The sequence below is a fragment of the Anopheles darlingi genome, chromosome X, assembly GCF_943734745.1.
Source record: "Anopheles darlingi chromosome X, idAnoDarlMG_H_01, whole genome shotgun sequence".
In the NCBI taxonomy this organism is placed as follows: domain Eukaryota; kingdom Metazoa; phylum Arthropoda; class Insecta; order Diptera; family Culicidae; genus Anopheles; species Anopheles darlingi.
In genome coordinates, this window is record NC_064873.1 from 2,442,501 (window position 1) to 2,465,749 (window position 23,249).

Here is a 23,249-nt window from a genome sequence, read left to right on the forward strand (position 1 = left end):
GAATTTCTTCGGAGTGCTCAACTTTCAGGTAATGTTTTACGCTAAATTTATCGTAAGTCAGTTTCTTTCGAAATGTTCGTAATGTTTATTTTGCTTCCGACATTCCAGGCACCATATCTACCGTGGGTGCTGCTTGGCTTTTCCGTGCTCATAGGCAACACCATTTGGGTCGATCTGATTGGTATAGTCGTGGGGCATATTTATTACTTTTTGGAGGATGTGTTCCCCAACCAAACCGGTGGTATGAAAATACTGAAAACACCAAGAATTCTGTACGTATGAAAACACATCTACCTCTTTACTACCGTTTACCGTTACCGTTTTTATGCAAAAACTTCTTTTTCAGTAAACTGTTATTTGATGAGGTCCCAGACGATCCAAATTATGTACCCTTGCCGGAAGACCAGCCCGGTGGTTTTAACTGGAGGCGAAACAATTGAGCAGGGTTCTCGCAGGGATACGGACCGTAAAACCGTTAAAAATATAAATTCTTACAAATTTAATTTAAGCATTCCGCAATGCGGGCGCCCATCAACCATCGCTGATCATTGAAAAATATCGACTGGCAGATGTAATACCGAAACTAAACGTAGCATACTAAGTCATCTTTGATTCAAGTTGATATTTGTTCACAAATTTCAGTTTAATAATCGTCCCTTTGATTTCATCATTCAACGGGCTAAGCCTGATTGATTTTCATTAGAATTTTCATTGCAAGAAATACGTTTGCGTTTCCATTGAATTAACCGATTTATTAGCTCTGCTGCCAATTCATTTCAGATTGTAACACTGAACATTAACACTTTTCTCGACAATCTTTACCGGTTGTATAATTGGTAACACCATCTAAGAGTCTATCGATAAAAAAAGACGAGTAGGCGCCACAAACCATAGCCTTGCTTCCCGAAGGGTAGGGAGGAAGGTGTAGTAGTTTGTAAAACGATCAATTAGATAAAAAAATAATACTATCTTTCCTTCAATTAGATTTTATAGTGAGTACTGATCTTTACGTGGTTCGTAAATAACGATCCTATTTGATATAACTTCAGCGTATTCCATGAACATCGCATCTACCATTCCTGCATGTCGCATACAACTCGAACAAATGGCAATGTGCCCAATGAAGCATGGGAATTTTATGTTTTGTATTGCAAGTGATGCAGCTGCAAACTCCTTTTTGCTCTGACTGAATATAATGTATAGAAAGCAGCCCCTAACGGTGTATTGAAAAGGGCTAGCAAACGAGCAAACCGAAAATAATAACCTAGGGCTTTATTAAAAGGATTCGCTAACTTCTTGTCGTTTGCCCCAAGCCGAGGCTAGCTTGTCCCACTTCTCAGCGCGCTTCCCCCATAAACCCTTGAGATTGTTCCAACCCGGTTCACGTTTGCCCCAGGATCCTGCAATTGAAAATACGTCAAAATACGACAAGGGAACTATTCATCGCAGAGAGGATATGAGTAACTCACCGCCAAATTTGGTCCAACCGGCATTGCGACGACCACCGTTGACTCGCTTGCCCCAGACAGCATTCATCCTGTTCCAACTGCGCTTCATTTCACCGGTAGGCTGGACCGGTACGTTGCCCAACCATGCTAGCATGTTTTCACCCTCCAGCTCGTAGTTCATCTTTGGTGAGAGCCGGCGTGACGATTCCTCACTCTGCTTCAGCAGGAATTGATTACTGCCATCGCCATATGCGCCCAATAAGCCGATGCTTATCGCCTCCGGCGGTTTGCCTTGGGCCTGTAGTTTGGCCACGTTCGCTAGCGATCGCTCTTCAGAGTCCTGACTATGGGCGTGCCAAACAGAGACGAATAGCACAACGACCAAGCAAAGGATGCAACGGTACAGCTTCATATCTGTGCAGTAAGTAAAGGAAACCAAATGTTATTTTTGGGTTAGCGGCCCTGAAGTTATTCACCGTGTCCTCCATTTATCTTTCTCCTCGGCCTGGAACGATGCCGACTGCAGCGGTGTGTTGAGTAATGTAATGCTATCATAGCCACGGGCATACTAGCGAATCCGTGACTTTTGTCTAATTGCTTCCTCGCTAAGGACCTGCTGTTGAGCCAAGAATCTACTTCTATTTTCACACAAGTATTTTCTGCGCTCGCTCAAGAGTGTACAGAACTCCTCGTAATAGTTTTTCGTGTTCCGGGACGCGTTTCAAGCTGGCGACAATGGCGAGGCGCATATCGCTTCGCCATCCTGCCAGTTTTATTGCACGCTCAACATTGTTTGCCTAGTGCTTGTCGGGTGCATCCTCTGCTGTATCGCCTATTTCTGTCGGCACCGTCCGCTCGTTGGCGTTCGGCTTGTTTGTTCGACCAAATGACACGCTCATGAAATTGGGCTCATATCGTCACTTGCCGATTACTTGGTTGGTACAGCCAGTAGTAAATCGGTCGCTCTTCTCGGGTCGACAGACCGTTAAACTGTCCCTAGCTGTTTTTGTAATTCCTTATTTTTTTTACCACCAACAGCATAATATTTCGGGAAAAGGATTAATTAGCGCACACTCCTATCCAACGGCGAATGGGACCGTTTTCAGGGATTAGTGCTTGGGCTACGAGAATATGGAGGGTCCCGGACCCTGGGCTAAAATATGCAAACCACTTATCCGCTTAACTAGATGGTGTTTCGAAAGGCGCTTCATGCTTTATACCGGAGGCCTGCAGGCAACAATTATTGGCCAGTACACACTCCCGTAATAACCCTTTTTAACAAACTAATAGATTCAGCGTGTCCTTTCTCTAATGGAAGGAATTATGGATCCTTTTAGTAACCGCTAACGCTATTCCTATTTGAACCGTGGCTATGCTGAGCCAACGACAGCTATGCTCCTCCGATTTGTATGTACAATGCGCGTCTACTACCATTCTAGGACGTGATGGAAACGTTCTTAACAACACCATTAGCCCAACAAAGTGATTCATGCGATTGCATGGATTGAATTTGGTGAATTGATTGAACAAAACACATCGGTGCACGGTGAACATTTGCAAAAGGAACATGATTCCGACATATGTTGGCGCACGAAGTACGAAATTGATTGCAGTTGAGTGGTCATTGCCCGCTAGTAGTACTTGGGACGGCTTGCCGTATCGTTGGCACTCGAAGAATCATAGCTTATACTAATTGAGTTTTTGATCTCATCTAGAACCGATCCACACGGCACGTTTTCTTTGTTTTTTTTTTTTTTTTTTTAATCGCACCGTTTGCAAGTATGCCGAGTATGCTTATTAAACACGAAGGATCACGCAAAGCCACACGCCACGATCTCTCGCAGTTCGAAATGGGTTTGCTTCGAACCGTCGCCTACAAACAGGAAATATCGCATATCCTAGTGCAATTGGTTCTATCCGTTTCCAATTCACCGCCAAGTAATTGGAGCGATTCGTTCGCTGTTTCGCTTAAAGCACAGTGCCAAGGATAACCACTATAAAAGTGTCACACACCGGGAACACCTTACTTGCCAGCTTCCGGCTCCGGTGGTCTCGATCCTCCGGAAAAGAATCAAAGTCCGTGAAGTGATATACTCCGCGTGTATGTGTGTGTGTGTGTGTGTGTTCTTCCTGTATCCCTACCAGGTATTGTTACGTTGCTGCGCGAACTGTTCACTCAGCAGGACTGTTTATTAGACTGGTCATCGTCTGCTGCTTATATACCATCCGTAGTGCCGTTCGTGTACCGTGGAGTTTTGTCCGGCGAAAGCGAGCGTGCCTGCGCACAAGACAACCGCCAGGACCGCCACCAGCACTTCGCACGATAACGAGATGAACGATATTCGATGTTTCCCGCCTCTTTCCACGCGGTTCATGCCTCTTATGGCGCATACACACACACGTCGACGTCCTAGCGCCTGTGTTCCAAAGGAACTGAGATCATCCCACAACAACTTTCGTTTCGGATCTGCTTGCGGACCCTGGTGCGAAACAGCTAATAGAAGTGAGGGATTCTTTCCAGCGCGCGAGGTGAGCTACATTGGTAACGGTTTGCATTTGAATTTAGAAACCTTTAATCTCTGTTTCGAGCCCTAGTGTAGCTGTTTCAGTTGTGTTTCAGTTTGTTTTCCTTTTTTTTTAATAAAATCCTAGCCATGCAAACAAAATAAAAAGGAAAACCAAAGCACGAGACTACATTATGGATCCGCGCGCAAGCTGTGCTTCCAGTTTGACATATTCATCGTTGACTACATCCAGCAACAGCGATAATTGTCGTTTTCCTTTCCCACAACGACAACTCCCGTCGCAGTCGGCGGTGTCGAGGGCAAAACATCAAATCAAACTTTATACTTTTTCCCCAACTTTTCCACTCTCTCTCTCTATCTCTCTCTCTCTCTCTCTCTCTCTCTCCCTCTCTCTCTCGCTCTCTCTTGCCCAGATAACTGTGCCATCCTCGCAGATGCCGGTTGCAGACCAAATTTGTGTGCATTCGTGCTTTGCCCTGCCCGCGGGACGATTAGGATGATTCGTCACGCTGTGGGGCCGCAGCTAGCTTTTCCGTTTTTCCATGGTCAACTCCATTTTTTTTTCTTCCTTCTTTTAACGCTCTTGCCCCATCTTTACTTCCGCATACAAACACTGCGCTGCTCATATTGGGGAGTGCGATAGTGCGAGGGGAAAGTGGCATCGCTACATCGACATCACCAGTCACAGCTGGCTCGATCGAGAAGTAATTGATGGATCGCATAGTTTAAGCGGAGAAAAAGCGCCTAGCGTAACATGCAATATGTAAATGTGTTGGTTAAAACCCCCCCTTAATCGGGATGTACTCGAACACCATGGCGTAATCTTTAAGGCGATGGATGTATCCGAGGATCGGTGTCTTCGGTCCGCGGTACCGTATGGATGCTTGAAGGATACGCCAAGCCGCGTTCGGTAGACGGCGTTTCCTGGAGATTTTACCCGTTTGGTTACTGTACTGGCAGGTTTGGTAATCGTCGTGCTAAGTGCTTCCCATGTCTTCTTACTGCTCAACCATATTCAAATTCCTCTGGGTTGGATATGTTTTCTTCTTCTCCGTCTTCGTCTTTTTCTGCTTCTTCTTCTTCTTCTTCTTTGTTGATTGTTTTCCCAGACCTGAGGCACCCAGTCGCGGTTGGGAGCTCCAGCTGCGCCTTAATGAAAATGACTAACGATTCCTTCAAGTAGCTCTCAGCTTTCTGCTCCAAACACCAACACCGCTCACTGCGGCCGTCCGTGGATGTTGCTGTACGTGTCGCTGCGCTCCATGGTGGTCCACAACCATCATCCGTTCGATGTATCGATGTGCGGGTTGGGGGAAAGTCATCAACTGCCCCAGTGCGCTAGAAGGCTAACGAACTTCAAAAAAAAAACCTGCAAAACCCTCGAGCGATACTATTTTGGATATTATCACCTCCTGCTACTTCCCACCCCTGCTAGTGACCATGCTGAGGAGCCTGGCGAGGGGCCCAATTCATCTGCTGTTTTCTTAGAACACACACACACACACACACACACATTCATCTTCACCAGTTCAACACATGATTGCCTTGCTCGTAATGGTCTCTACTAAGGAGCGAAGAGGGAAAGTGTGACGGCGGAAGGGGGTATGGGGTGGACTGGAGTGGGACCAGCCCTCATTGGTTCGTCCAATTTTCAAGCATAAATTATCCTCATCGCTTCTTATCTGGCTACTGCTGCTGCTGCTGCTGCTGCCATCCATACCTCGAAAGCAATTCATATCCTGCGCCGTGCTCTCGTAAGAGTGCGGGAACAGACACACAGCGTCACACTGGGAAGCGATTTTTCACTTCTGGCACCTATTGCTGATGATCCCTGGCATTGGTAGATTGAGCAAGGAAGAGGGAGGGATGGGGGGGGAGGTGACCCGAGGCCGGTTCAGTTCGTTAACGGTAATATGTTTAAACAGCGTTTACAAATAGTTGTAATTCCAAATGAGATCCAGAGACCACCGACGACCGCAGACAAATCTCGTTACTCATGACCTTTATTAATGTGGTGGTGGTGGTGGTGGTGGAGGTTTGCGTATCCTTGATTCCACTTCCGGGATTAGCTCAGCTTCGCTTCGGTTTTTTTTTTGCTATTTGTTTATGCACTGAAGCAAAGGAATGGGAAATGTTTTCTAGTTTACTTTACAGCTAACGGAATCGACTATTTTACACCCTGTTCTCTTGCATATATATTCGTATTCGTATACTTGTAGATTGTGGGGAGTGCCATGGCAAGAAATTAAACCATTCTAGTATCTATAACACACATGGACCATACACAAGACGGCAAGCGTGGGTGGTGGAATTTCTTAATTAGAGTTTTCTTTCGTTGAAAATCTCCGAAAACAATGAAACAACAGAACCCCGAAGCATGGACAAAATGGACAGTTACCATTTTTGGCATATATCCCACCCATAAATACAAGATTATATAACAGAATATTATGTATATGGTGATTTCCCATACATTTCATATGTTTTGTAGTAGACGATACGTTTATTAAGGCCGCACGATGATCCTTTGTGACCATTAAAGCATAGTTTTTAGCTTTGACCCCCAATTCCACAGATTGATACTACAGGAGGCGATCTAGACTCGGATCCTGGCCGCTCCTCCGCTAGGCAAACTGCTCCTAGCGAGCGCACATACACACACACACACACACACACACGCACAGGAAGCTGATTAAATGAAGCAGCAAATGCTGTTTAGCATCACAACGTGCTGCTCACCGACCGAAAGGTGCGATTATCAGAATGAAAAGCCTACACACAATCACTCACACACACCCCACGGGGACGCGCGCGCGTGGTGGAAAAGCGCGGAAAATTATGGTTTCGTGTTGCTGTTTTTTTTTCCGGCTGTCCGCGCTTTTGTTCTACTCGACCCAACGAGCGACGCGAGCCCGCGCTCTGAGACACGCACGCACGTGCACTCAATCTCACTCACCTGCACTCACCCACGCACCTCGCTGCAACCACGTAATAGGCCGCGGTGGCCAGGATGGGGAGCGGGGAATGTGTCGCTGTCATTTTCGTTGATATCAAAAGAGGCCCCTCTCCCCTCCCCCTCCCCCTTTTCCGCCTTTCCGTTATGTAGAGTGTGTGCAGGGGCTGCAGGGGAGGAAAACGCGAGAATGGCTGAAAGGAAGGCGAGGCGAGGAAAAGTACAATGGTGGGAAATCAAATGAAAACCTTCGCCGTTGTCGTCGTCGTCGTCCAGTGCGTTACCAGTGCGATCATTCAGCATCAACCAGGCAGACCCCGGCGTATGTGTGTGTGTAGCTGCTGCTGCTACTGCTTCTGCTGCGGTGTACGTCACACACTGTATCGAACGCCAATTTATGTGATGACCATTCGGCCATCGCTTCCCATGCTGCAATCCTTTGGAGGGGTTTTTTTTGGGGCAACTCATCTGCGACTACTAGCACTAGGCAGCCAGGTATGTGTGCGATCTGTCGACTAAACGCGCGAGGCTTAGCAGACGAGAGGCGATGATACGACGTGCGCTCGTAATGCATAATGCCAGTCGGACGCACAGCTAATCTCCTCTCTATCTCTGCATCAAGCAGAGTTTGGAAAATGCTGGTTGGCAAGGGGATGGTGAGGGGGTGCGGGCAAACTCATCTGGACCGTCCTCCTGTTCGCCAGCTTCCAGCTTCCAGCTCCACCTCCTAGCAGTTGCTTATCTCTGGTTGAGCCAGCTTTTCGGCCTTTTCGGCCCCCCAAAAACTGTTGGTGGATGGTCTTTGGTTCCTCCTCCCCTCCTTTTTGGGGAGGGTTGGATCAAGGTCAGTGCGCTGCGCCGATCGATACGCGCATTCGCACGATCCACCGGTTCGATGCAGCGGGAGGCTTCAGAGGCTTCGAGGCCGTACCGAACCATCCGCGCCGGCGGGATAATAAAGCTGCATAATCAACCAAGGTTTCGTGTGTTCCGTTCCTCCAAACTTCGCACACCACCATCCACCATCCACGGTCCGAGCAGTAGTACCAGTTAGCCCTGACGCTCCGGTACTCACCGGTACAATCCGGCCACCGATTGGTCAGAACAACTCCGCACCAGTTCATCGTAGCGTCGTCGGTAGCCTGGTAGTCGGTGCACTTGAAGTGGGGTATCCACTTGGGGTGGCGGTAGGAGGTAGACAGGCCTTCACCGAAATACAAGTACCAAGTAGTGCGCGTCTTGCTTTACGTCACTATCCAACACGCGGACAATCCGGACAGCCTGCCAGCCCGCGCCGGCTCACCTTTCTTTCCAAACCTTCTGCTACTGCGTGCGTGTGGTGTGTGTGTGTATGTGGTAGTGGTAGGGATTAAAGGCAGTATTTACGGCGCCTTCGGACTTCGGCGCGACCTTCGGAGGATCAGCTTCAGTCGGCCCGGGCCGGGCCGAGCCGGGCCGGGGCATGTCCCGTAAACTTTGGATGGACTAGCGCAGGAGAAGGAGGAGGAGAAAGAGGAGAGAGGTGGCCGGTTATCTGCTGGTTGACGATGACGACACACGAGACTCACATGGCCCGGACGGACGTGTGTAACTACCGCGGAGTATGGTAGCGCACACAGCTTGTTTGTCGCGCAGCTTAGAAAGCAAATCCTAGAAGACGAGCTGGCAGGCAGTGTGCTATGTCAAGTATTTATGGTTCCAGGGGCACCGTCCGTCCGTCCCGGGGATTCGGCCTCACACTCTCCCCCCCCTGCCAAATCTTCCCTTTCCTACACACCAGTAGTGCGCATCAATAAACAACTCAAGCACCACGGACGTATCCGGACGTGAAACGTTGTCGTCGTCGCTGTAGCTGTCGTCGCCGCCGCCAGCTCGTTCACCTGTATGGCACCGTGTAGGGTGGGTGTGCACTTGTCGGTGCCCGGTCCTCGGTTGACCTCACAGCCACCCTCGCCTCGCCTCGCCTGCCTGCCACCGGTTGACGCGCGTCGTCGGATGAAAAATGGCTCCGGCGACGCGCACTCCGAACACTGGGACCGCGCGCGCGCGCGAGGGCGAGGGCCATCGTATCATCTCTCCATCCGATGGTGGGCTCCCGATTACAGTTTAGTCGCTCGCGAGGAGGCAACGCAGAAAGACTTACTTTTTTGTTTTCGTGTGCCGGGTGCCGGGTAGCCGCAGCTTCAGCAGCAGCGCTATCGAGTTGCGCAGGTGGTACGACGTCGAGTGGAGTGGAGCACATACATATAGGTACGGACCAGCCAACCAGCCGACAACCAACCAACCCCTGTTTCCTGCGGAGGGTTTTTTTTTTGGGGCATATCCGTTTCCGGAGCAGGAAAAGTGCAGTGAAAATAGAAAGTAAAGGCAACGAATATTGTTTGTGTGTGCGTGTGTGTGTGTGTGCGGTAGTGGTGTTTGCTGGTGCGGTTGTCCAACAGAGGAGAGGAACAGGATCTAAGGATTGAAAGGATTGAAAGGTGTAAGTAGCTGGCGCAGTAGTAGCCAGCACTTCTTGGTGTCTTCTGTCAATCGAAGCGACCGGAAGCGTCCGCATATACCATCTTCTGCAATCAAAAAAACCGCGGGTATTATTCGCCAACACACACACACACGCGCGCACACATGCACCATCTGTGCCAAAACGCCTCTGGAGTGCAATCCTGGCGCGTCCTGGACGCCTCCCAAACAGGATATTCTCTCTCCAGCTCTTGCTTTCTTCAGCTGCTTGTTCTCGGTGGCTCCCGAGGGTTTTCGCGGTTTCGAGAGGGGTGACGTCTCACGCCCGCCCTCTGCACACAACAGCTGACTACTGTGAGACCACACACACACACACACACACACACACAGGCACACGATCAAGCGATCAGCGATCGGGTGCTGTTCGTCCGGAATATCAATCAGGTGCGTGCTGGCGCTACGACCTTGCGCCAGGATATGCTCCGCGTGGGCGTGTGTGTGTGTGTGTGTGTGTGTGTGGGGGCGTCGCATGCGCATACGCGTGTGCCTCCGAACGCCTTCGCCTCCCGCGCCATGCGTTCTGACCTGCATGCTAATCGCGGCCCGATCCGACCCCGTTTCGCTTCCTTAAAACCTCCTTTTCTCATCCCCCCCTTTGCGTTTTCTCACACTCTCTCGCGCGCGCGCGCGAGCGTGCGAGCAGTTTGGTCGTGCACTGACCTTCACCTGATTTGGGTGTTCGCGGTTCGCCGCGAATCCCATCATCAACCGGAGCGGGGGAAAAGCGGGTGCATCGGGATGGCACGTGTACGGAGCTGGGGGTGGGGGTGCACCTTGGACAGGAGCTAGCAGCAGATTAGCAGCCTCCGTCCGTCCGTCAGTTTGTTGTGTCGTTTTGAGAAGATAAACCTTCAAACCACGGCTAGATAAGATGTGACCCCCTTCACATTCTCTGCCCCTTCATCACTCAGCGTAACGCGCGCCCAGAAGCATACGTACAACACACATGCACATGCACACACGCACACACACGCATTGGCCTGGTTCCCGAAACGCCGCCAGTCAAGAGTCAAGTGTCGCACGGAGGGGAGTCACCCGAAAGGGAGGAGGGGGTGGGGAGGGGGCAGAGGCCCTCAAGTTCCCGCCTCGTAGGGTTCTCCGTGGGGGAAGCGACAGTTGTCATTTGCGCGGGAAAGAGAAACGCCACGTGGCTTGGCGTGGTTTTTGCGGAAATTCTAATTACACCCACACACACACACTTGGTTCCTTCCTCGGTTCCACCTGAGGTGTGCTCTCCTACCTCTTCCTCGCACATCGGACATCGTACATCCAGAATACTCTAGGCACACACACACACACGCACACATGAACACATTACCACGGGGCCTACGGTTTTTTACCGAGATGTGCGGGGAGCGAGCGAGGAGAGGGAGGAAGAAGAAGGTGGCTATGCTCTGACCTGTCACCCACCCTCTCTCTCTCACCCTGCCTACCCTGTCCCCCTCGGAGGGAGTAATCTTTCGCGCAACATCAGCATCAGCGAAACATCTTTGCAACTTACCGCAAGGGCACCTTTTGCGAGGAAGTCACAATGGATTCAACACACACACATACACATTCACCCCCATTGAGTCGCTGTGCTGCTGCTGCTGCTGCTGCTGCTGGAAAATGCTCATCTCATCTCGCGACAAATTGAAATGGAAAATTATTGTTTCTTTTGTCGGCCATCATCACGGTCGGGGGTCGCATTGTGTGTGTGTGTACCATCACCTCCACCCACTTCCCTTCCCTTTCGTACACGCATTCGAGATGCGATTTCGATTCTACGTTCTACGTTCCGCCACACATAATGCCACATCCCCCTCCCTCCACACCGCTTCTGGATCGCTTTCATTCATTGTTGTGCGCAAATTCTGTCCGTCCACTGTACCTCGCGTATGTCGTGAATGTACGCATTGCTCATCCCCCCCCCTCCCCTTCCCCCCTTGGTGCATCTCACGAAACGCATCATCATTATCTTTCCCACAAATAGCGGCAGCACCAGCTGAGTTCTCTAGCCTTCGTGGCACACACACACACGCAAGCGCGAGCGCGCACACCGGAAGTGGAAACAAGGATACGACGTGTGACACATTTCGATTCCGGAACCCCTGGAACGAGCGGATTCGGGAGAAGGTCGGCAAAAGGGCGGAAGCTTCAACTTCCGCTCGGAAGGCAGGTGGCTGACACGTGCAAATTGGTCACAATGGTCCCAATGGTCTCGGTGACAGGTGGGTCCATCACGCGATCAAAGCCAACCAGTCGCTAGACCCGGAGACCACCTGCTCTCGACCTGCGATCCACCGGACGTCCGGTTTTGTGATGTGCCCGGAAGTAGGTAGTGGGCTAGTAGTATAAAGTCGATCATATATATATTTGTATGTGTGTGTGTGTGAGAGAGAGAGGCTTAAGTGAAAGGAGATCGCAGCGTAGGATAATAGCAGGGCCCCTTCTGAACCTCTAGATCGATCATCGCGAATGCCTTACCCCTGGAACCTGGAATACCTTTAACGTCTATACATTCTCCGCAACACACTCTCCCTCTCCCTCTCTCTCTCTCTCTTTCTCCGTGCAGATTGGCGCCATATTGTCTCCCCCCACCGGGGTACGAAGTAAAGAAGTAAGGTCAGAATGCACGGAGCAGTAGATACCGACAAGGTACGGACAATGGTTTTCTTTCTCCGTTTTTTTTTGTGTCCCCCCGATGGTGTTCTTCTCCTTCTGATTCGTCGTCTTCTTCTTCTTCTTCTTTCCTGGCACATCAGAACGCCGACTCAGCGTCCCTGCGCGAGAAGGTGCAGCTGCGAAAGGGCGAAAAATGGCGGATCCTCAAGAACATCATCACAGTGTCGTTTGCCTTTATGGTGCAGTTTACAGCCTTCCAGGTATGTGGGGAGAGGGAGAGGGAGAAGGGAGTGTTCCGTGAGGCTCCTGGAACCCCGGTGGACCAATCAATCTGCCAATGCTGTCATGCTGTCTCTTCTAGGGCACCGCGAACCTGCAGTCATCGATCAACGCCCAGGATAGCCTCGGTACGGTTTCGCTGGCCGTCATCTATGCCGCCCTCGTCATCTCCTGCATCTTCCTGCCGACGCTGGTGATCCGCAAGCTGACGGTCAAGTGGACGCTGTGCTTCAGCATGCTGTGCTACGCACCGTACATTGCCTCCCAGTTCTACCCGCGCTTCTACACACTGATACCGGCCGGTGTACTGCTCGGGCTGGGTGCTGCCCCGATGTGGGCCAGCCAGGCCACCTACCTGACCCAGCTCGGCCAGGTGTACGCCAAGCTGACGGACCAGCCGGTCGAGGCGATCATTGTGCGCTTCTTTGGGTTCTTCTTTCTCGCCTGGCAGACGGCCGAACTTTGGGGCAACCTCATCTCCAGCCTGGGTAGGTCACCGCCAGCTACGGTGCACACACACACACACACGCAAACTCACTCGGTCACTCGCTCCGTTTTTTTTTCGTTCATTAGTGCTGTCGAGTGGAGCGCACGGTGCCGCACCGGCCAGCTTCGAGGACGGGCTCAACGGTACGAGCAGCCACTCGAGCCACGACGATGCCCTGAGCTACTGTGGTGCCAACTTCTGCGTGGTCGGCACCTCGGACAACAGCAACCTGCAGCGGCCGCCCGATTCGGAGATCTACGAAATATCGGCCATCTACCTGTCCTGCATCGTCGGTGCCGTCATCATCATAGCGATCTTCCTGGATCCACTCTCACGGTAATGCGGTCCTCCTATTTCCTGTTTGCACTTTGCCTAGACTGTTCTAATCTAACTAGCCCCGTGTGTGTGCGCTACGATCGACAGGTATGGTGAGCGTCGGCGTGGTTCCATTTCGGCAACCGAGATCTCCGGTATGCAGCTGCTGTCGGCCACGTTCAAGCAGCTGAAGAAGGTCAACCAGCAGCTGCTTATCCTGATCACGGTGTTCATCGGCATGGAGCAGGCGTTTATTGGGGCCGACTTTACGCAGGCGTACGTTTCCTGCGCTCTCGGTATCCACCAGATCGGCTACGTGATGATCTGCTTTGGCGTCGTGAATGCGATCTGCTCGATCATCTTCGGCTCGGCGATGAAGTACATCGGGCGCGTCGTCATCATCATCCTAGGGGCAATCGTGCACGGTGGTTGCATCATCTATCTGCTATACTGGAGACCCCATCCCGACCACCAGATTGTTTTCTTCATCCTGTCCGGTCTGTGGGGAATCGGCGATGCAGTCTGGCAGACGCAGATCAACGGTAACCGGGCTAGTGCAGCCACGTGCACCATTAGCTGGCATTTACTACACTTTTTGCTTTCCTCCTTCCCTCCCCTCCCCTGTGTAGGACTGTATGGTGCGCTGTTCCGGCGCAACAAGGAAGCCGCCTTCTCCAACTACCGACTGTGGGAATCGGTCGGCTTTGTCATTGCCTACGCGTACTCGACCGCCCTGTGCGCCCGCATGAAGTTGTATCTGCTGTTCGGTGTGCTGGTGTGCGGTATGATCGGCTACACCATCGTGGAAATACACCAGTCAAAGAAGGTATGCAAGGAGCACCAGGCCGTATGCCGTATGCAACCAACTTCACTTGTCCACACGCCGTTACTCTCTCTCGCACTCATTCACAACAGGAAAAGCGCATGAAGAAGCTGGAAGAAATTCCCAAGCAACAGCAAACCGAGGCGGACCGGAAGGCGATCGAGGAGGACGACGAAAAGGATGAGCTCGAAGAGGACATCGTGGTAACGCATCTGTAGTCATGCGAGCAGAACCAAAGCTAGCAGAAGCAACAACAGCTGTTTTTTTTTTGTAATTATGGCGTAAGGCGAAGCTCGAAACAAACTAGCGCACCGAGGTGTCTATCGGCCGGCGGAAAATGTTTCGAATCCGTCGCCAATCATCGTTGTCGTCTTAGTCGTCATCGAAAGGTTACCGTTTGAGTTGAACATGTGTAGATTCTTAAAGATGAAAACCAACTTATGCAAACCGAATAAACCACAACGGAATCAAGCAAAGCTAGTTCCTATAGTCCAGGCGCTGTTCTTAGTTTTGTGTCGCTGTATCGTGTTTATTACGTGTAAAAAAAGAAGAATTAAAACATTGAATAACGTTGCAATCGTGCTCTTTATTATTATTGTATTATTTTTACTCTCACTCTACAAACATTAGGTGTTACGGCGCGGTAACCGGAGAATCAGAACAATAATAATTGTAATATATCCCGGGAAATACCCCGGAGGTACAAACAGTTTTCCTCTAGGCCGCGGCTCATGAAGTCATGGGGGAGGACATCTGATGTTGTTTTTTTAATTCATTCTTCTGGCATCTATTCTAACGGATATTTTTTGTTTTTTTTCCTCAAATTGCAGTTAATTATTTAAGGAACTAAATATGCACGTGTTGAAGGGTTATTGTAACAGCCGCATTTGTGTTTCATACAATAACCAACTCTATTGGCAACGCAAACCAAAAAGAGAAAAGCAAAAAGATTTCACTGGTTGCGCCCAGACGCGATCTGTCATAACAGAAGATAGATCTCAGAGACAGCAACGCCGTCGAAAGCCTGCTGGTTGGGGAAAGTTATTCGCTGTCGCTCCACCTCGACACATTCCAAGTGCAAGACTTCAACGCCTAGGAGCGATGAGCGAGGTGGCCAAAGAATCCGTTCAGCCAAGTATCGTTCTGTTGGTAAGCGGGAAAAGGAAATGTGGCAAGGACCACCTTTCTGATGCGCTCCTAAAGCGGTACGTATACCACCGAGAATACGAGAAGAGCTGCTCTCGGTATGTGCTGGTCAAACCTCACTAACCGCCACGCATTCCGTATCGTTCCTTCTTAGGCTCGGGCACAACCGTGCGCAAATCCTACGAATCTCGGAACCGATCAAACGGTACTGGGCCACGCAAAAGGGGCTGAACCTGGACGAGCTGCTCAGTGACGGTGCTTACAAAGAGAACTACAGGAAGGAGATGATTGTATGGAGCGACGAACAGCGCCACGAGGACTATGGGGTGTTTTGCCGGGAGGCTTGTCGCACGATGAATCGCGAAATCTGCATCGTCAGTGATGTGCGCCGCCGAACGGATGTACGGTTTTTCCGCGAAACCTTCAAACCCAGTCGCGTCAGGACGATAAGGATCGAGGCCAGTGACGCCACACGGTTAGGGCGCGGCTGGCGGTTCGAGGCGGGTGTTGACGACGTGCCTTCGGAATGCGATCTGGATGATTTCGACGAGTGGGATCTGCGCATTGACAACAACGGTCAGGATGATATAGAAACTATACTAGAGCGATTGGTCGCCCTCACGAACGGTTAGCACTCTTAAAAAGGTTCATGCTATACAAGATCAGGGTTAAGGTTTGGTTGAGTTTGGTTTGGATTTGTTCCTATTTATTCAATTGCGGTAATTTACAAACAAATAAAGGAAATTTATAGATACTTTCTCTCTTTTCATTGTCCTAGCTGGATCTTTTGCTATTTGTATCATTGATCGTAGTTATGACTGCTGTGAAAACTTGAAATGCACAAACGGAAACTCCAAATACATGGATGCCAACTGGTTTGTTGAAGTTTTGATTCAAAACTAGTGATTTATTTACATTGTGTCGCAGCAAGGAAAGGCACCATACACATCCTTCCACCCGACCGGCCGCACATAGTTGATAAATTACCTTATCATGAATCATACAACTAAAAATTAAATTCGATTACGCTATTAGATGATTTATGATGAATGGTGAAATGGATTTCTACATTATTCTATTCGGGACGATTTGTACCAAAGCATCTTGAATCTAGGCTATTAAAGGTAGGTGAAATATTAGCAAAAAGGCAATATTCAAACTAAATTTCAACATCATATTTGAGTTTGTTTCGTATAATAAAAAAAAACTATACGGTCTTTAAAAACACAGAAGACAATATTTGATCAATGCTAGCTGAACCATCAAACCCCGAATCAAAGATGTATTGATAGCATACGACGGGTTGATCCAACTTTATGAATAATACTAACTGTTAGATAACATCCAAGCCGTGGCCTTATTCGAACCTTAAAGTGCATAAGGATCTCATACAGGGTTTGCTGACCATATCTAGATTATCTGGCACTGTACTGTTGTGAGTGGGCGATAGAGGAAGAGCGAAAATTTTACGAACTACAATTAGCCGACAATAGTGCCGTAACGCAAGTTTTAGCCTCTTCATTTAGACGATTAATTCCTGGTACCTAAACAGCGTAACTAGTGCTCTACATCTGAGCATTTGCTGCAACTTAAGTTAAAGGGTGATATAATATACAGTAAAAGAAATTACCATACACACAAATGTAGTCGTTTGCTTTCGTCATTTCTTAGTCACGTAGGGCGGATTTCGCAATTACAGAAACTTCAACGATAGTACTGGTTGGATGATTGCATCCACAGTGACGATGATCCCAATGTGGCCTGAGAGGGAATAACGCTATGCTGAGGTGAAGCTTGCTGTCCGTAAGGCGAGTATCCAGGACGGGACTGTTGCGAGATACCGATTGATGATTGGGAGTGCTGTGTGCCTGCAATTAGTAATGTTATGTGTTTAGTGAAAGCGCAGAACAATATTGACGAGTCAGGTTGTGAGACTACCAGAACTACCGGAGTGATTGATGGAGTAGGCGCTAGTGGAGTTGCTACTACTGTAGTTGTAGCTGTATGTGTCGAACTCATTCGATCCCGAGTTTTTCCGCATCGACATGCCATTGGTGCTGGTCACCGGTGCTCCCTTCTCGAGCATCATCTTGCTTCGAGGCGATAAGTCTAGCTGACTCAGCTGCTGCTGTTGCGGAACGGTCGCAGCTACTACCGTCTGTTCCGAAGGCGGAGGGTTTGTAATATGTCTATGGTTGATGTGAGCTTGAAGATCCCGCTGTGAAAGGTAGGTTCGTCTGCAGCCCGTATTTCCGTACCGCGTACCACCATGCGTGCACATGAACACGGTGCCGAGAGCGGTTTGCTCCACCCGGACCACTTTCTCTTTGCATCGTGGACACATCTTGAGTGTTTCGGAGCGGGCACACCGTAGACAGAAGACATGCTTACAGGGAATCATCCGCCCATATACGAGGATCGGTTTGTCGCACTGATCGCAGCAGTAGATCATCGGATTCAGCACCTTTTCGCCGATCAGATTGACCTTATGGTTCCAATTGAGTCGCACCATCGGTTCGGGCGGGCCGCGTGAGATTGTAGTGAAGGTGGGTGCCTCCAGCTGGGAGATGTCCGCTTCCATGTCAATGATGAGCGGTATACTGGTGGTAGTTGGCGTCAAAGTCGGTTCCGGGTCGGGTATCGCCAACGGGTTCAACGTCGCCGGTGAGGATACCGGCGGTTCTTTGATTACATCCACTTCCGCCTGCCGCTGCTGCTTCCCACTGCTAACTTTCTCAGCGGGGACTTCCTCAGCGATTTCCTTCTCCGGCTCGGGTGACGCCAGCTCTTCCTCCTCGTCCGAAGAAATCACGCGCGATGCCTTCTTCCCGCGCCCACGGCCACGGCCGCGTCCGCGGCTCCGGGTGCCACGACTCCGACCACGACCCCGCCCCGCCTTCTTCGCGGTTCCCCCATCTTCGGAATCCATATCGTTCGATTGGGTGATGCCGACACGGAACGGACTGGTTTGACTGCCACTCTCTTACTACGCTATCAAACCACCGGCCGGCACAAACAATCACACAAGCAAGCAGGTTCCAAGTGCGTCGTTTTAGCGTATGATGTACAAACAAAAAACGTTTTGTGAATTTTAGCACCAAAACTTTCCGTCCTCGGATCTAAATTCAACAATGTTGACATTTCATTGAAGCCCAGTCCACACTATCGCCGACAGTGATCGTGACAGCTCACTTGACAGTTGTAGTGAGGAGTGAGAAGCTGTTGCATATTTTGTCACCTTTGTTTCGCGATTTCTTTGGAAAACTAACTTTAAATGAGCTGCAGCACCACTAAAACTCTAGTCTGTTTGTAACAGTTTGAGATTTCATCTAGAAATGCACTGCAAATACACTTTAAAATACTTAATTAGCGAATATTGTATATGCATGTCAGTACTCACTAACCGCAACAGATGGTGAGTTTGTAAAGCCACTGCCACACGACCCGATGCACGATGCCAAAATCCAAGGCAAGGTGTTTTAGATAGACAGGTGGCTTCTAGTAGAACATAATAATCGACGAACCAGAAAAAAATCGTCGAAAACGCCTAGGCGTCAACTAACACCTCACTAGAATAAGCACCTGAATCCTCCCGAGGCTTGCGTACGTGCGCGAAATGGCACGATTATACCAGGGATTATGCAGGGGGGCAGTTCTGTTTATCTATCATTTAACTCAATATCTTCTTAGGAAGAGTACAGCATCACTATCTCTGTTGAGTTCCGCATTGTACGATAACCTCCAGAGCAAATGCACCCAAAGAAAGAAAAACAGCAGGCAAGCGAACACATACGCAATCTCTTTTCTTCCTGCGTTGAAGAAATAGTTAAATATTCGATCCGATATTATTACTCGTAATATACGTAGGATTTTGCGAAAATAAGGCAGGCAATCGTAGATCCTTTGCTGCCGTTCCGCTAAATACTCTACTGCCTTTTCCCCAACCCTGCTTAGCAACATCTCCACCATCTCGTGGTACAATCCACGCACTACGCACGCGACGCGCGCAAACCAACACCAGTCTAGCGCATAAATGGTGTGGTAGGTTATTTGACGCAGAAAGTAAAAAAACCAAGAAGCAACCATTCCATTCGCAATCCAGCCAGCAACAGCGGAGTGCGCGTTAGCCGTGGGCGCCAGTCGATCAATCGCTAGGCTACGGAGACTGTCGCGGCGTACTCGTCTCACCCAGGGTCGTCGTCCACAAGAGCCTGCAGGATACTGGAGCTCGATCTCTTCCAGCTGCTGAAAACGTTTGCGGTTTCCAGTTGCAAGGCTTCTCCAGGAGTACGATGGCAGGCGTGATCATTCGTCGCATCGGTGGCTCGCTTAGCGCACGGCGGTACATGCTCGGAGCTTTGCCGCTACGTCAACGACTAGTAAGTATGGTCCTTCCTTTCGAAATGTTTCCAGTGTACCGAGCATGATCGGCTGATCCCGCAACCACCCGGGTATAGCTTACGTAATCGCACACACAATCAACGATGGGGCCGCAAAGCTCCCCCAACCGCTTCCATCAACGTTGTTGTACGTGTGCGTGGCGCAGAGGTTTACCACATTCGCGATCACAAGTATAGGCGGCCTTCTGGGTTGGAATTGTCTTCCGTGAACCACGCGGCAGGTCGCTATCAGTACAGGCAGTGCGTGTTTGTGCGCGTGTGGCGCCGAACACGGTTCGCCACGCACTTCTGTTGTTGTTTTGCTCGTTGGCCTCAGCCGCCTGCGATGAAGGTCACCACTAGCCTTTATACACCATTCTAGATATATGCGTGGCGGTATCAGGGGGAGGAGCATAATACAGCTATAGTATGCCCGTATGCAAAGGGTATGCAATGTTGTGTGTTAATATTTAAGCGGCTGCTAACCGGCTACTAACCAGCGGCTGCTCAATAGGGTAACGCTTGCGCTTGGGCAGATTATCGCAAAAAGAACAGCAGTGCAGAATAACCCAAGGAGAAAGGAATGCATTTTTGATAGTGTTGAAGTTTCACCAAACTTAAAATAGCAATTTATTAGCCACTACTAGCAGAAAAGGACGGAACGCACCAACCGTCATAGCTGTGTGAATGCATCGTGTGCAATTGTTTCTCCATTTAGTATCAGCAACTATGAGTGTCGATTTATTGGCACAACTTTTCTCATCATATTTCCTATCACCCGACAGGCATGTGAATCCCAGTGCCAGCTTGCACGACGTAGCGCACCGCTGCACAGTAGCGCCGTCCTCGAGCGGCTAGTGTCTTTCCATCTCTCCGACATTGGCGAGGGTATCCGCGAAGTGACGGTGAAGGAGTGGTACGTCAAAGTTGGCGACGTGGTCGAGCAGTTCGACAATCTGTGCGAGGTGCAGAGCGATAAGGCATCGGTTACCATCACCAGCCGGTACGATGGCAAGATCGCCAAGCTTCATCACGATGTTGATAGTATCGCGCTCGTTGGCAAACCACTACTCGACTTCGAGGTAGAAGAAGACGACGAGAACGACAGTAGTAGCAGCAGCTCAGATGACGAATCAGAATCGCCAAAGGATGTAGTGTCGGCAATGACTCTTCCTGGGCAGCTGACCCCCGGCAAGGTGCTTGCAACACCGGCCGTCCGAAGGATCGCTATGGAGCACAAGGTTGATTTGGGCAAGGTGCGAGCTTCTGGGCGTAATGGGCGCGTGCTGAAAGGTGACGTGCTCGAATATCTGCAACTCATCCCCCAGGGCACCGTGAAGCCCCATCCCACGTTGGAAAAACCATCACGCCCAGCAGCAGCAGTAGCAGCTTCCGCTTCAAAAATTTCTCCAGCGTTCGTCGATCTGAAGGATGCGCACACGGTTGTGCCATTGAAAGGCATAGCCAAGGCTATGGTGAAATCTATGACCGAGGCGTTGGTAAGCTGATTAGCTATTACTTACGGACATTGCTCACCAGTCACAATCGGTATCGCTTTAATCTCTGTTTATTTTTTGGCCTTTAGAAAATTCCTCATTTTGCATACTGTGACGAGATCGACGTTACCAAACTGGTTTCGGTACGTAACCAGCTGAAAGAGGAAGCCGCCCGCCGGGGTGTCAAGCTGACGTATATGCCATTCTTCCTGAAAGCGGCCTCGGCCGCGCTGCGCGAATTTCCGATTCTGAATAGCTCGTACGACGAGTCGGCCGAAAGCGTCATCTACAAGGCGTACCATAACATCAGCGTCGCCATGCAAACGCCAAACGGTCTTGTGGTGCCAAACGTTAAGAATGTGGAACAGAAATCGATAATGCAAATTGCGGCCGATATGAACGCACTGCAAGATCGGGGTACACGCAGCGCATTGACGCCGGATGATTTCGCCAACGGAACGTTTGCCCTCTCGAATATAGGAATCGTACGTATTTCCATCGGACTATTGAAATCCGTAGATTCGTTTCTAATCTCATCGTCTTCGTATCACGTTCACTACAGATTGGCGGAACTTACACGCATCCGGTTGTGATCTCGCCTCAGGTAGCGATCGGAGGTCTGGGAAAGACGCGCGTACTACCCCGTTTCGATGCAGCCGGCAATGTGACGGCAGCGCACATCATGGTGGTTAGCTGGACAGCGGACCACCGCATAATCGACGGTGTTACGATGGCTAGTTTCTCGAACCTCTGGAAGCAGTACCTAGAGAACCCGAACATGCTACTCCTCGCTGTCTAACAGCATTTCCCTTTCAGCGCGTAGATCAGTATGACGATTACGCCGTATTCAACTGCATTCCAACCAACGTGCCGATATTGCATTTACTAGTCTGTAAGACAAGAGATACCTAGATGGCCTGCCTAGATATCGAGGTTGGTCAACAACGTGTATCGAGCACTTCTTGCGCCCAAACTGTAGTATAACATGTGTTTTATTTGCCTAAGAAATATTGCGAAATGAACGAAATCGAAACTCCTATATCTTTATCAATGCCAAGTTCTTTTCTCTTTTCTTTTTTAAGTGCAGCTACTTAGTCTGCTTCAATTCAATACATCATGAAATTCCTGCAGTATTTCGAAAGACTTTTACTTGTCGACATTTTTCTTCAGTAAAGATTCAAAATTTTCACCGTCCTTAAAAGTCATAAAAAGTTGCTTGGTTTGCTGTAGAAGCACCGCGTCGTGTTTATCATCCTTACGTATTTCCGGCATACAGCTGTTGAACAGACCAGCCAATTTCGGTGCAACGAGATGGTTATGATCCGCCCATTTGAAATGTTTCGTTAGCACCTGAATCGTCTTTCGGTAAAAAAGAATCTTCGAGTAACTATCGTACATCAGACATGGTAGCTCAATCATCCTGGCAGCATCGAACTTTCGCAGATCTTCCGTCGTTATTTTTGTAATTTTAAAAAACAGCATATTAAATACCGAAAAGTGATACCGATCGAGAGCGATCAATTCCTCGCGGTTGTTGCCCACCAGGAACGCGCGTTTGAAATACGCAACAGTCGCATTCAGCATCACAGACCACAGCTCTCGTTCAGCCTTAGCGTCCAGCACTGTCTCTCCATCGTGTTCGAACGCTACCTGGTGAACATCATAAACAAACAGGGCACCGAGATAGCCTTCGTGCTCATTCTTTTTTATCAGAGCATCCTTGAGCAGATAGTAGAACTCTACTCGCTCCGTACGAATGGGTAGAGCCCGAATGAATTGCAGAAGATTGACAATGTGGCGCCTAGATTTGCTGGGATGCGAGTATATCCTTTCGATAATCGTAGCCTTGTCCTGCCAGGAACCGCTTTTCAGGTATTGTGCAATGGCTTCTGCTATTCTACCAGCGCCAATCGCAGCAATCATCACACTTTGGCGCATTTTCTTTATTTGCTTCAATGTAGACTCTAAGGATGTCTCGAGATTAGATGCCTTGTTGATCACAGCTTGAAATGCACTGTTGAGCGGTATAGTGGTTGCCATAAGCGTATTAAGCTTTTGGTGGATATTGTCGATTTCCTTGACTAGCCTCTGTCGATCCGTGTTTGTCTCTTGGCGACAAGTATCCTTGAACTCGGGGGCGACTGTACCATTCTCGGGCACAGCGCAGTACCGAGATGGTTCCAGATTGAGCTGCTCATTTGAAGATACCACCACGTGGAGTGTGATAAGCAGGAGCGAAAGAAACCCGAAGTTCAACATTTCGATGGATAACTA

At 49.6% G+C, this 23,249-nt stretch overlaps 7 protein-coding genes across 13 annotated transcripts in view; 4 read left to right on the forward strand and 3 right to left on the reverse strand.

The window, feature by feature from the left end:
• Window positions 1-985, forward strand: part of LOC125960050 (derlin-2) — a 1,968-nt gene extending 983 nt beyond the window's left edge. The window contains exons 5-7 of the mRNA XM_049693208.1: window positions 1-28; window positions 109-272; window positions 347-985. The exon at window positions 1-28 is cut by the window's left edge and continues 95 nt beyond it. Coding sequence (XP_049549165.1) covers window positions 1-28; window positions 109-272; window positions 347-440 — 286 coding nt within the window. The 3' untranslated portion in view covers window positions 441-985. The remainder of the gene's footprint in view (window positions 29-108; window positions 273-346) is intronic.
• A 136-nt stretch (window positions 986-1,121) lies between these two features.
• On the reverse strand, window positions 1,122-6,736 carry LOC125960063 (uncharacterized). 4 transcript variants are annotated; one of them, XM_049693261.1, is made up of 3 exons: window positions 6,713-6,736; window positions 1,470-1,862; window positions 1,122-1,400 (listed from the first exon to the last, which is right to left on the reverse strand). In XM_049693261.1, the coding sequence occupies exons 2-3, from the start codon at window positions 1,858-1,860 to the stop codon at window positions 1,276-1,278; spliced, it is 516 nt and encodes a 171-aa protein (XP_049549218.1). In that variant the 5' UTR covers window positions 1,861-1,862; window positions 6,713-6,736; the 3' UTR covers window positions 1,122-1,275. The 4 variants fall into 4 exon arrangements, with proteins under 4 accessions (XP_049549218.1, XP_049549191.1, XP_049549201.1 ...); XM_049693234.1 differs by lacking the exon at window positions 6,713-6,736 and adding an exon at window positions 3,591-3,652; XM_049693244.1 differs by lacking the exon at window positions 6,713-6,736 and adding an exon at window positions 3,462-3,573.
• A 2,251-nt stretch (window positions 6,737-8,987) lies between these two features.
• On the forward strand, window positions 8,988-14,446 carry LOC125959972 (UNC93-like protein). Of its 2 annotated transcripts, none has more exons than XM_049693028.1 (8): window positions 8,988-9,176; window positions 12,001-12,083; window positions 12,191-12,310; window positions 12,412-12,817; window positions 12,903-13,152; window positions 13,240-13,673; window positions 13,761-13,957; window positions 14,047-14,446. In XM_049693028.1, exons 2-8 carry the CDS (start codon window positions 12,057-12,059, stop codon window positions 14,170-14,172), a joined length of 1,560 nt encoding a protein of 519 aa, XP_049548985.1. In that variant the 5' UTR covers window positions 8,988-9,176; window positions 12,001-12,056; the 3' UTR covers window positions 14,173-14,446. The 2 variants fall into 2 exon arrangements, with proteins under 2 accessions (XP_049548985.1, XP_049548994.1); XM_049693037.1 differs by lacking the exon at window positions 8,988-9,176 and adding an exon at window positions 9,276-9,408.
• A 520-nt stretch (window positions 14,447-14,966) lies between these two features.
• Window positions 14,967-15,784, forward strand: LOC125960056 (probable phosphomevalonate kinase). Its single transcript, XM_049693222.1, has 2 exons — window positions 14,967-15,159; window positions 15,255-15,784. The coding sequence occupies exons 1-2, from the start codon at window positions 15,056-15,058 to the stop codon at window positions 15,730-15,732; spliced, it is 582 nt and encodes a 193-aa protein (XP_049549179.1). The 5' UTR covers window positions 14,967-15,055; the 3' UTR covers window positions 15,733-15,784.
• A 245-nt stretch (window positions 15,785-16,029) lies between these two features.
• LOC125959999 (E3 ubiquitin-protein ligase Hakai) lies at window positions 16,030-18,411 on the reverse strand. 2 transcript variants are annotated; one of them, XM_049693103.1, is made up of 2 exons: window positions 17,048-18,411; window positions 16,030-16,968 (listed from the first exon to the last, which is right to left on the reverse strand). In XM_049693103.1, exons 1-2 carry the CDS (start codon window positions 18,027-18,029, stop codon window positions 16,805-16,807), a joined length of 1,146 nt encoding a protein of 381 aa, XP_049549060.1. In that variant the 5' UTR covers window positions 18,030-18,411; the 3' UTR covers window positions 16,030-16,804. The 2 variants fall into 2 exon arrangements, with proteins under 2 accessions (XP_049549060.1, XP_049549052.1); XM_049693095.1 differs by having other exon boundaries at window positions 16,146-16,968; window positions 17,039-18,312.
• Window positions 18,412-18,914: 503 nt separating this feature from the next.
• Window positions 18,915-22,022, forward strand: LOC125959982 (lipoamide acyltransferase component of branched-chain alpha-keto acid dehydrogenase complex, mitochondrial). 2 transcript variants are annotated; one of them, XM_049693051.1, is made up of 5 exons: window positions 18,915-19,141; window positions 19,203-19,479; window positions 20,265-20,978; window positions 21,065-21,460; window positions 21,538-22,022. In XM_049693051.1, the coding sequence occupies exons 2-5, from the start codon at window positions 19,393-19,395 to the stop codon at window positions 21,772-21,774; spliced, it is 1,434 nt and encodes a 477-aa protein (XP_049549008.1). In that variant the 5' UTR covers window positions 18,915-19,141; window positions 19,203-19,392; the 3' UTR covers window positions 21,775-22,022. The 2 variants fall into 2 exon arrangements, with proteins under 2 accessions (XP_049549008.1, XP_049549017.1); XM_049693060.1 differs by lacking the exon at window positions 18,915-19,141 and having other exon boundaries at window positions 19,171-19,479.
• LOC125960017 (uncharacterized) lies at window positions 21,950-23,245 on the reverse strand. The gene has a single exon (XM_049693114.1). It carries the CDS (start codon window positions 23,232-23,234, stop codon window positions 22,122-22,124), a length of 1,113 nt encoding a protein of 370 aa, XP_049549071.1. The 5' UTR covers window positions 23,235-23,245; the 3' UTR covers window positions 21,950-22,121.
• Window positions 23,246-23,249: the final 4 nt, after the last annotated feature.

Excerpts from the sequence above, each read along its gene's own strand:
- LOC125959972 (XM_049693028.1), top strand. The coding sequence starts at position 12,057 with ATGCACGGAGCAGTAGATACCGACAAG. Across the intron at positions 12,311-12,411 it reads TGCAGTTTACAGCCTTCCAG|GGCACCGCGAACCTGCAGTC; the intron begins GTATGTGGGGAG and ends TGTCTCTTCTAG. Across the intron at positions 13,674-13,760 it reads CTGGCAGACGCAGATCAACG|GACTGTATGGTGCGCTGTTC; the intron begins GTAACCGGGCTA and ends TCCCCTGTGTAG.
- LOC125960017 (XM_049693114.1), bottom strand. The coding sequence starts at position 23,234 with ATGTTGAACTTCGGGTTTCTTTCGCTCCTGCTTATCACACTCCACGTG.
- LOC125959982 (XM_049693051.1), top strand. The coding sequence starts at position 19,393 with ATGGCAGGCGTGATCATTCGTCGCATCGGTGGCTCGCTTAGCGCACGG. Across the intron at positions 20,979-21,064 it reads AATCTATGACCGAGGCGTTG|AAAATTCCTCATTTTGCATA; the intron begins GTAAGCTGATTA and ends TTTGGCCTTTAG. Across the intron at positions 21,461-21,537 it reads CCCTCTCGAATATAGGAATC|ATTGGCGGAACTTACACGCA; the intron begins GTACGTATTTCC and ends CGTTCACTACAG.
- LOC125959999 (XM_049693095.1), bottom strand. The coding sequence starts at position 18,029 with ATGGATTCCGAAGATGGGGGAACCGCGAAGAAGGCGGGGCGGGGTCGT. Across the intron at positions 16,969-17,038 it reads CAATCACTCCGGTAGTTCTG|GCACACAGCACTCCCAATCA; the intron begins GTAGTCTCACAA and ends TACTAATTGCAG.
- LOC125960063 (XM_049693261.1), bottom strand. The coding sequence starts at position 1,860 with ATGAAGCTGTACCGTTGCATCCTTTGCTTGGTCGTTGTGCTATTCGTC. Across the intron at positions 1,401-1,469 it reads CGGTTGGACCAAATTTGGCG|GATCCTGGGGCAAACGTGAA; the intron begins GTGAGTTACTCA and ends TTTCAATTGCAG.
- LOC125960056 (XM_049693222.1), top strand. The coding sequence starts at position 15,056 with ATGAGCGAGGTGGCCAAAGAATCCGTTCAGCCAAGTATCGTTCTGTTG. Across the intron at positions 15,160-15,254 it reads TCTGATGCGCTCCTAAAGCG|GCTCGGGCACAACCGTGCGC; the intron begins GTACGTATACCA and ends GTTCCTTCTTAG.